We start from the raw sequence: 11,632 nt of genomic DNA, 5'->3' as shown, positions 1-11,632 counted from the left end.
GCTTCAAAGTGCGAGTTTAACTAAAGTCATGGGATTGAATGAAATATTGGCAGTACGGGAAAAACCTTTCTCTGATGAAAGTATATCAAAGAAGGAATATCACTATTATCAACCCTTTCAACAATCATTTAAACCAAATGATGAGATAAGAATAACAATCAAAAATCAAGATTTATATGTACTCCCCTGTTTGTGGGGAAGACAACAAATATGCCACCCTTATGTTTATAATTAATAACGCACGAATAGGTTATATTAAAATGTATAGCGTTTATTCGGAGCGGCAGACGGACTGTGAATGTGAAAAAAGCTTGGCTCCAAGATCTTCATATAGACATATGCAGGCTTACAAAGTAGTTGCTGAATAGATAAGCGACCGCTTTAGGGGTATAAGAAAGCAGGCGAAAGATAAGCAGAGAGCGCTGCAGGTGCCGTCGTACACCTATGCGCGCATGACTAGGCGCTGGCGATCTGCTCCGATAGTCTTCTAAATTTTCAAGGAGATATTACCCTAATTAAGGAAGGGGGAGCGGTAGAAACTCAAAATGTTATTGCGAGAATGAGAAATATTTGTATGGCATACTTTTTAGATGGATTGGATTTGATGAAGATTTAAAAAAAGTATTATTAAATTGTAAACATGAACTAGTACTATCAATATCAAAAAATTTTAATGATGTACTTGAGCAAGATAAATTTGAGAGTGCACAATTAGTCGGAAAATATCATCTCAATATGACTAATATTACATGGAAAATTCCTCATATAACACCCAGCGATTCAACGAAAATTAAAATGTATGATATTATAAATAGTGGAACCAATCTACCGATTGCATTCCGTAGTTGGGATACATACATTAATCCTAAACTAAGTGTTAACAAATTAGACGCCAGAAGTGTAACTGTTTAAATTGATTTTTATTTGTATTCACCAAACATTCTATATAATTCAGTACAATCAATTTCGATGCGCTGTGGTTGCGTTGGTAGCAAAAATGTGACTGACTGTAGCTGGGTATATTACTACAAGAATAGGCTGAATTAAGTCGTAAACACGTTACCGTAAGAGATGAATGGAAAAGTACTGACCGAGGCAATGCATTTGGCAAAGCTCTTGCATGTACATACGATTAAGCTGCGCTTCATGCGCGTGTATGTGTAAATAGATAACACAGGCGAGCGAAAGATAAAGTTTACAAGAATAAATGTATAGGGTGTCTGGTTCCCCAACATACCGCCCCCCCTGAACGGCTGTTCAGCAAAGGGGCAAGATCGCCAATTTGGTAATTGGCCGCTTGAAGACTCCTTGGGCGGTTTTGACGGTAACAACTCGGACCTTGTCGTCTTGTCCGGCGTGTACCTCCTGGATACGTCCTAGAATCCATTTCGATGGAGGTAGATTTGGTTCCTTAAGCACTACCAGTGTGTCGACCTTCAAATTATCGTCTTCCAGTTGCCATTTGGTGCGCTCGTGCAGAGAGGTTAGGTACTCCATATGCCAGCGTTTCCAAAAGCCTTGGACCATTGCTTGTAGTTGAGTCCATCGTTCCAAGCGGTTGATAGGGACGTCTAGACGGGATGGCTCCGGTAAGGCAGTATAGGGAGTGCCAGTCAAAAAATGGGCCGGAGTAAGCGGATCCAAAGTAGAATCCCCTGATGAGCAAAGAGGGCGGGAATTAAGTAAGGCTTCAATCTGTATTACAACTGTAGACAATTCCTCGAAGGTTAGGGCTGACGATCCCATTATTCTTTTCATATGTAGCTTGATGGACCGAACTCCGGCTTCCCATATTCCCCCGAAGTGTGGGGCAGAAGGCGGTATGAAGTGCCACAGGATTCCTTCGTTGGCGAAGAAGTTTGCTAAATTCTCATCCTTGCGTTGCTCCATGGCTAGCAGCCGCATTTCGTCGAGTACTCGTTTGCTGCCATGAAAGGTGGTACCGTTGTCTGAGCAGAGATCAGTTGGTTTAGATCGCCGAGCAATGAATCGTTGGAAAGCCGCAATAAAGGCTTTGGTTGTTAAATCGGTGACTGCTTCGATGTGGAGAGCCTTCGTTGTTAGACAAACGAATACTGCGAACCATGCCTTTCCGATCACTGGTGTGCGCCCAGTTGAACCTTTAATTGAAATTGGCCCGGCATAATCCAAGCCGGTATGTTGAAAGCAACGGCTGGCTTGAACCCTAGGTACAGGTAGCTCTCCCATGATCTGGCTACTTGTGCTCTTGCGTTGGAGAAAACAGCGTTTACATTGAAAGACAGTCTTTCGGACGATATTTCGTGCACCCAGGATCCAGTACTGTTGTCGAAGATTTGTGAACGTGGCGTCCACTCCAGTGTGAAGATTCGTCACATGAGAATGTCGTACCAGGAGCTCGGCGACTGGAGAACTCTTTGGAATTATAACCGGGTGCTTGGCGTTGTAGTTAAGGGTCGACCTCTCGATTCGTCCGCCAACTCGCATTAGTCCGTCCTTATCCAGAAATGGAGAAAACCGGATCAGCGGCGATTTTGCATGAAGCTTGCGTCCGTTTTCTAGCTGCGTATACTCTCTTTGAAAGGCCTTTCGTTGGATGTGACGAAGAAGTTGGTTTCGTGCTGCCTGCAGTTCCGTTGAAGTTAGGTACTCAGAATAAGGCCTGTGCTGCAAACGAAGACGATGAATAAAGCGATAACAATAGCTAGTTACCCTTATGAGCCGAGTCCAGGATGAGATCTTGTTTATGAGCAACTCGTCCATACTTTCGTCAGGAAAGCTATGTAGAGTTGTTGGCTTGGCTGGACGTTCCTCTGCTCTGGCCTCCAAATGTGTATCAACTCGGAACTTGCTAGTAGACAGAGGCCATTCGTATTGTGGCAAGGCCATCCAGGATGGGCCTTTCCACCAAAGTTCGTGGTCAAGAAGCTTAGATGGGTGAAGTCCCCTGGATGCGCAGTCGGCAGGATTATCCTCGGAGCGGACATGGCTCCAGCAGCTACGTGGGTATTCGCTCAGTATCTCAGCCGTTCTGTTGCAGACGTATGTGTTCCAATTCCGTGGTGGTGCGGACAGCCAGTGTAGCACGATCTCCGAATCTGTCCAGCAGATCGTGTTGTTAACAGGAATAGTTAACGACGCTTTAACAATAGTGAGCAGCCGTGTCAGGAGTAGGGCAGCGTTCAATTCCAGGCGTGGAATTGAGACTGATTTTATTGGAGCCACACGTGTTTTGGCGGCTACGAGACTTATGTGGAACTTCCCATCCGATGCTACTCGACTATAAACAACAGCACCGTACGCGTGCATGGATGCGTCTGCGAATCCGTGCAGTTGGATGTGTTGGTAGGGTGCAGCAATATACCGAGGTACTTGGCATTTTGTCAGCGACGAGAAATCCTCTACTAATGCCCTCCAGCGTGCATTCAGGGCTTCAGGAATAGGTTCGTCCCAGTGTATTACAGCGGTCCAACTTTCTTGGAAGATGAGCTTGAGAAGCACGGTGGTAGGCGCTGCAATCCCGAGTGGGTCATAGATCTTGGAAAGTTGCGATAATAGTTCTCGTTTCGTGGGGACAATGCTGAGATCGAATTCTGTAGGTTTGACGAACATTACATCACGACCTGGATTCCACTGAATTCCAAGGACCTTGACGGGCGATTCCATGGGTGAACCTTTGGTGAGCTGTATTGGGTCATAACATCGATCCTCTTCAGGTAATGATTGCAGAAGGTTCCAGCAGTTAGAGCTCCATTTCCGCAGTTTGAACTTCGCTTTTCCTAAGAGTCCAATCAGCTCCGTCTTTAGAACCAGAAGATCTTCTAGCGAATCGCATCCAGTTTGGATATCGTCCACATAAGCATCTTGTGATAATGCTTGTGATGCGGCCGGGTACTCGAGGCGATGATCGTCAGCTAGTTGCTTCAAAACTCGAACGGCCAGAAATGTAGAGGGCGCTAGGCCGTACGTGACTGTTAACAGACGAAAATGAAGCATAGGTTCATTCTCATTTTTGCGCCACACAATACGTTGAAAATTGGTGTGACGCCTAGAAACTTGAATCCCTCTAAACATCTTTTCAATATCTGCGCATAGAACATATCGGTGCTGCCGGAAACGTAGGCAAACCCCGAGCAAGTCCCGCTGAATCGGTGGTCCAATATGAAGTCTGTCGTTTAAGGAGATTCCAGAACTGTCTTTTCCAGATCCATCGAAGACCACCCGACATTTGGTCGTCAGGCTATCCTGCTTGATGACAGCGTGATGCGGTAGATAAACGCAAGTGTCAGGGTCGTCCATTACTTGGGCTGATGTCAGTTGTTCCATATGACCGCGTTGCAAGTAGTCATCCAAAAACTCCTCGTATTGTTTTTTGAGTTCCAGATGTCGACGAAACCGTCGCTCCAATGAGACTAGGCGGTTGGTGGCCTGGGGAAGAGTTGATTCGATAGGCGGGGCTCCGTCCTTGAAGGGATACTCGACGATATAGACCCCGTCTTCGGAGCGCGTGTGAGTGTTTGCGAAATGACTCTCTGTGGGATCACTGGAGTCCAAGAGAGATTGGTTAGGTTGCACATTGTCCATTTCCATGAACGATCGAACCATCGTGTCGAGATCCGCGTGATGGGTCACGGCCGGAGTGATGTGGTCGTCGCAGGCAGTGTACGAGCCTGCAATAATCCAACCAAAAATTGTATTGAGAGCGATGGGATAGTTCTTACCAAAATATTTTCTTTTTCCGGTATATAGAGACCATAGTTGATCAGATCCAACGATGACATCTATAGATCCAGGAGTGCAGAACGTCGGATCTGCTAAGGGAAGTGCTGAGATTTCCTTCCAGGTTGAAGATGATGTGTCAATAGTTTGCGCTGGAAGCGATGACGTCAGCGAGGACAAATGAAGGAGTCCATCTCGATGATATGATCCGAATGCCGAGAGCGCAGCTTAAAGTGTGCGCACCCTCGAGTATGACCGGCGTTGTTTGCGGCCAGACCAAGAATTGAAATTCGTGCATGCGTTCGATGCACGCCAATCCGCTGAACAAATGATTCCGATGCCAAAGTAATGGTGGATCCCGTGTCTAAGAGCATTCTGCATTTTGTTGTATTTCCCCAAGCGTCGTCGACGTCTGCAAGAATGGTTGGCAATAGGGTTTGCGAACCTGCATACGGAATATTTTCCAGGGTATGATGAGTGTAATTGTTCCCCACAGGAGGAACGCTGCCTGATGGCATCTCTTCGTGAGTGCGAAGTTTATTGTTTGTGCTGAATGATCTTTCTCGGGGGGTTGAGGACAGATTGCCAGTGTTTACGGTAGGTGACTCATTAGGCTCTCCAGGTCGAAAAGGCTGCGGTGTGTCGTGGACCAATGTATGATGGTTGCGGCGGCAGACCCGGCATGTGTGTTTCGATGTGCAATTGCCGACCATGTGTGAAGCGCTGAGGCAGTTAAAACAGAGCTTTCTGGTTTTCAGGAATTCTCGGCGAGCTGCGATGTCCAGGGTTAGAAATTGGTCACACCTGTACAGTTGATGAGCCTGCTGGCAATATAAACACTTGTTGTCGTCGCGTCTCTGGTGGGCGTCAGCATGATGAGTAGCAGCCGATCGTCGAGCTTGAGGCGCGCGACCGAGTTGGCAGGCTTCAAAGGTGTCACAGTGAGATGTGAGAAAGGTTAGAAATTGCTCGATGGTCACACTGGAATTTTCAGATTCTGCGCGCTGGGCCCATGACTGCCGAGTTTCAGGATCTAACTTTGATAATAATATAAATATTAACCAGGGATCTCGTTCATCGCACTGAAGTGCTCTTAACCCACGAATAACTTCATCTGCGCCGTCCACCAATTTACGCACAGTGCTGATGCTACTGGTTGTGGCACTAGGTAGCGTTAGAAAACTGTTCAGAAATGATCGGATAATAAGCGGTTTTTTGTTGTACCGCTTTTCCAACTTGTCCCAGGCTTCACTGTAGTTTTCATTGGTCACGGGAATATGTTTCACTAAAGCGAGTGCCTCGCCAGACAGGTATGATTTCAAATAGTGAAATCTTTGGCACTCAGTGAAATTCGTATTTGATGCAATCGATGCCGTGAACATGTCCGAAAAATGTTTCCAATCCTCATAATTTCCTGAAAAGGTTGGGAGCTTGATTCGCTCGAACTGAAAGTCCACATGGCTTCTGCGAGTAGTGTTGAATGATTGATCGGAAACAAGAAGAGTATTGTTAGCGACTTCAGCCTTTAAATCTTCAAGCGTATTACTGAGAATAGCATATGTAGCGTAGTGTTTTTCCTCGTATATATCAACGTCTTCAGCAGGGTCTTCCCAACCCTCTTCAGACTCGTAGGCGTACAAATCCTCCGTAAGTCGCACAAACCGCAAATAGTTGTCCTGTAGCTGGGCCAATCGCGCGACTAATGTCGGGATTGACTGAATATCTTCCACAAATTTCGTGGCATTGTTATGCGCACGAGTGATTTGGCTTTTGCAAAAGCCCCGCTGTTGAATCACACTCCGCATGACGATTGAGGTTTAGAGGACGGTTCTATACGATGCAGATATCTATAGATCACCGTTGACAAGTACTAATTTTAATTAAATGTCCCGAAAACAAACGCTTTCCTGGCTATCCGCGATCGAAGGACCAGTAATTTTATGTTAACAAATTAGACGCCAGAAGTGTAACTGTTTAAATTGATTTTTATTTGTATTCACCGAACATTCTATATAATTTAGTACAATCAATTTCGATGCGCTGTGGTTGCGTTGGTAGCAAAAATGTGACTGACTGTAGCTGGGTATATTACTACAAGAATAGGCTGAATTAAGTCGTAAACACGTTACCGTAAGAGATGAATGGAAAAGTACTGACCGAGGCAATGCATTTGGCAAAGCTCTTGCATGTACACACGATTAAGCTGCGCTTCATGCGCGTGTATGTGTAAATAGATAACACAGGCGAGCGAGAGATAAAGTTTACAAGAATAAATGTATAGGGTGTCTGGTTCCCCAACACTAAGTAATGGAACAAATCATGTTTGGAATGTTAAATTAGCTGCTAACCGAGAACGTCCACGATTTGCTTTAATTGGATTTAAAGATAACCACCATCTGATTACAAACAATTTAAGAAATCTAAAGGTCTACTTAAACTCTGAAACATATCCCTACGATGACTTAAACTTGGACTTTGAAAAAGATCGATTTGCTCACCTATATGAAATGTATTGCAAGTTTCAATCTAGCTACTAAAACCGAAGTGAATCTCCTTTACTATCACCTACAGAGTTTAAAACTAAAGCTCCTATTATCGTAATTGACTTATCATATAAAAATGAAATGGTTAAATCGGGACCCATTGATGTTAGGATTTCAATTGAACTTACCAAGCCCACTATCGAAAATGTTCAAGTATATTGCGTGCTCATACATGATCGTTTAGTTGAATATAACCCGTTGAATGGTCTAGTTCAGCGGATTGTCTAACAATTAATCAATCAATCATGAGTGAAGACATTGTTGCAATTGATGTTCAAGGATTTCTTGGGAATAATAATAAATTTATTCTAAAAGAAATTGGAGTCGTATTCAAAAACGAGACAATCTTGAATTCTAATTTTATCATACACTCTCCACATGATTTTATTGAATTGAATAAGAAATGTAGAAAAACAGCTACTTGGCTAAAAAAAAAACATCATAAAATATATTGGAATGATGGAGTATACTTTTTCAAAGAAAAACAAATGTATTTAAGAGAAATAATTAGAAAACAGGAAATAATTTGTAAGGGATATAAAAAAGGTTATTCCTACAAATATTTTTAAAAATTGATGATGTAATTAACATTGATGAAATTGGTTGTCCATCTCTAAAAATAATGGATGGAAATCACTTTCCATATTGTTCATTACATGCTCGGGATGGTGTCTGCTCTCTGAACAATGCTCATAAAATCTTAAACTTTTACACAAACGAAAATTCCTAAACACCTTTTCTTCATTCATTCACATTTTGAGAGTCGGAAAAATAAGTTATCGAAATGACTGATTCTAATAACAATCTTAATATACCGACTTATTCTTCTTTAATAAATAAAATTAATATTTTTATTAATACATTTGGAAATATGATTTCAAAAGAGGACTTGAAATTACTACTGGAGACAAGGAACATGTTCATGGGTATCGACGTAAAGGAGTTTATAAAAACAACATTTGGAGAACACTTAAATTTTTATAAATTTTCTAATGATAATATAGAAACTTGTGCTTGTTTTCATTTTGTAATTCAACAATATAGAGTTAGAAAATTAATTTCATCATATATTGAAATTCTAAAATAAAGAGAAAACCAAAAAAAAAAAAATTTTCTATTGTTTTAAATTTGTTTTCGAAAGTGGGTCTATCATCAGCTGTTGCATTTTTTAACATCTGTTTTCTAAGTATAATACAACGATTTATCTCTACCAAACTTTAGTTTAAGATAAACATTCAGACTATTACGTTGAAAGAAAAAATGATTTCCTCAAAAATTGAAGAGTTCTTAAGGGAGCATGGAAGTGAGATCTTCAAGGAACATGCTACGAAATTAAAAATCATTTCATACATTTTTTAAAGATTAGAAGCCACCCCAGTAATTCATTCAAAGTATGGAGAACACCTATTATCCTGTGCATGGGCATATGATGATTGTAAAGTTGGACCTGACACTTGCAGGTGTATGCATGTTGAAAAGAAAGAAGAAGGCGCCTTAAAATTGATAGAAAGATATATTAATTTATTTAAAAAACTCCATGGAAACTAATTTAACACGAATATGATTAAATAATAACTTATTTGACGATTCTAGATGGTTCGCTCAACTCAAATAGTTTTCTAAAACTGAACTACTTTCCACATTTCTCCTTAACACATACATTTTTTTGAAAACTTAGAAGGTAACCGTTTTCTCTTTCTATAAGCGCGTGAGAAAAAATTTTCAAATATGATTAAATAAAAACGTATTAGACTAAATAAACGATCTCATTTGTTTTTGTGTATTTTCTGTTAGGAACCACAGCCACCACCACCATTTTGACCACAAGACCGTAGATAGGTTACACTAACAGATTTCATCTACAACCCTAATGGAATCTACCCTATTAACACTATCCCTAATTAAATTAACAAAACGCCCACGCATAACAAAACAACGATTTTGTTAGGAACCACAACCACCACCACCATTTTGACCACAAGACCGTAGACAGGTTACACTAACAGATTTCATCTACAACCCTAATTGAATCTACCCTATTAAAACTATCCCTAATTGAAGCAACAAAACGCCCACGCATAACAAAACAACTTCCCCTCCGCCTAAATATAGTTTTACAAATTCATACGCATGACAAAATACCCCTCCAAGACAAAACAAGACATATCAAAACACCCTTCTCTAAATAAAAACGTATTTAACTAAATAAACGAACTCATTTGTTTTTGTGTATATTCTGTTAGGAACCACCACCTCCACTATAGAATTGAAACATTTAAGACTACCCTCCCCTTAACTTAATACAAGTTAGAAGCAACATTCTTTAAGTGACCTGTGTGCAACCATTGCACTCCTACATGACTTTTGCACCCCTCACACACACCTTTAGGGTGAGAAAAAGACAAAAAAAAGAAAAAGACACTCCTACACACCCCTTTCTAACCTCATTAAGTGACTAATTAGGGTCGCCACCACCAACCCCTTTTTCTAATCATGCTAATTAGGTCATTAAAACAATTAAAACAATCAAATCTAAAGTTTTCCCATCCCTCTATGTGATGCCACAGTGCAATCATGGGCTCGTTGAAATACCTCTGTTGTTAACCTAGGATGTACCCAAAGTTTCCATTGATTACATTTAAAGGCTAATGTCTCATCATCATGTTGTGTTCTTTTATACACAAATCAATTTACAACTTTTACATCCGGATACTAAAAAAAGGCATCCAGACATTCAGTATCTTTAAAACAATCCGAATTTAAATAAATTTCTGGGCCGTAACTCCCGATTAAAGCAATTTCATTGGAATACATACGAGATAACGCATCAGGGAATATGTAATCGCGACTTTTTCGATGACAAACTCCAATTTTATAGCTTTGCAGCTGCTACCCATCCCGTAATAGCATTAAACCCATACATCTCTTAATAACAACGAAATTTTTCGATCCCCAGCACTACTGCTAAACATTCACATTCCGTGACACTATAATTTCGTTGCGCCGAATTTTGGTTATAAATACTTTTGGCTGCCCCAACTCCATAGTCGCTAGCATCACAGTAAAAGTAGAATTTTTCGGAGAAATCAGGATTTCGCAGGGCCGGAGCGGAAGTTCATAAGGACCTCAGTTTATCGAAGGCTTGCTGAGCTTCCTTTGTTCAGCTGAATTTAGTTTTAAATTTCAACAAATCAGTGAGAAATATGTGGAAAAAACTTTTCAAATCTTCGGTGCCAAACCGCTAAGCCAAGAAATCCGCTCGTTTATTTTAGGGTTTTCAGTGTTGGCTACTCTAAAATTAATTCCACTTTCGCTAGGTCGGTTGCAATTCCACTTTTCCCGATCACATAACCAAAGTATTTAGTCTTAGTTACGCAAAATTGACTCCTGCTTAAATTAACAGTTAAATTAGCTTAGCGCAATTGTTCTGCGAGACGACGCATAAATCATCTAGATACCCAAAACAGCAAAAGCTACCTCATCTATTAACCAACGCATCGTTTGAGGAACATTGCAAGACCCGAAAAGCATCTCAAAAAACTGATAGGGGGATCGTCATGGTACTGTAAGTGCTTTGATGGACCTTAAAGTTTGCTCTAAAGGCACTTGCCAATAAGCAACTTTTAAATCAATTTTTGAGATAATGTTAGCCTTAGGCAGCCGAGAGAAAATTTCGTCAATATTTGGCAAGGTATGCATCCTTTTTAGTGCTTCCATTTATTTTCTAAACACAATCGTACTTTACCAGTTTTAGCCACCATTCTCATCGGAGAGCTCCATGCACTGTTAGATTTTTCAATTACGCCTAATTCAATCATTCGATAAATTTCGGAGTATTGTAATGAACTTATTTTGTTGGTCTGCTCACTACGAGACTCGTGCGGCTTTCTCAGTAGATTGTGTGTTCGTCCCTCCCAAATTGTATGACGTGACTGCCCTGTAGATCTGTGAGAAAGCACAGAATTCAAAGGATATATTATATGTATTATGTATATTTTCGCTTTACTTATTAGAGTGGTGGTTGGCTCGGTTGGTCTCGGTGTCGCCTCGGCTCTCTCGCCGACGCGTTGACTCGAGGCCGCTTGTCGCGCCTTGGACGCGCAGAGAAATCGGCCTTGCGGGGTAAGGGTAGCGTGACTGTTCTTAGACTAGGGTGAACAGGTGCCTCACTCTCTAGGACAACGCCTTTCGAAACAACGACCGCCTGTCCCTTGCTCCGTTATGACCACCATCGGAACCCCATACCAAAAGATTGTTCGCCTAAACGCTTTCTAAACGCTGTCGGCAAATGGGGTTGGAGATCTTGCTCGAGCTCACTGATGCCCATTAGAAAATGATAACCGGATAATTCGCGTGCGGCGACAAGTTAAACCGGAAAAAGAGATACACAC

General features: G+C 41.5%; 1 protein-coding gene across 1 annotated transcript; it reads right to left on the bottom strand.

The window, feature by feature from the left end:
* Positions 1-1,257: 1,257 nt before the first annotated feature.
* LOC136117432 (uncharacterized) lies at positions 1,258-6,503 on the bottom strand. The gene is made up of 2 exons (XM_070998659.1): positions 5,801-6,503; positions 1,258-4,649 (listed from the first exon to the last, which is right to left on the bottom strand). The coding sequence occupies exons 1-2, from the start codon at positions 6,501-6,503 to the stop codon at positions 1,258-1,260; spliced, it is 4,095 nt and encodes a 1,364-aa protein (XP_070854760.1).
* Between the last annotated feature and the right edge of the window lie 5,129 nt (positions 6,504-11,632).

This window comes from Drosophila suzukii, assembly GCF_043229965.1.
Source record: "Drosophila suzukii chromosome 2 unlocalized genomic scaffold, CBGP_Dsuzu_IsoJpt1.0 scf_2c, whole genome shotgun sequence".
In the NCBI taxonomy this organism is placed as follows: domain Eukaryota; kingdom Metazoa; phylum Arthropoda; class Insecta; order Diptera; family Drosophilidae; genus Drosophila; species Drosophila suzukii.
This window is presented reverse-complemented; position numbering and strand designations above follow the sequence as displayed.

Coding starts and splice junctions, on each gene's coding strand:
- LOC136117432 (XM_070998659.1), bottom strand. CDS start 6,503: ATGCGGAGTGTGATTCAACAGCGGGGCTTTTGCAAAAGCCAAATCACT. Junction 4,650..5,800: donor CGGCGCAGATGAAGTTATTC/GTGGGTTAAGAG, acceptor GGATTATTGCAG/GCTCGTACACTGCCTGCGAC.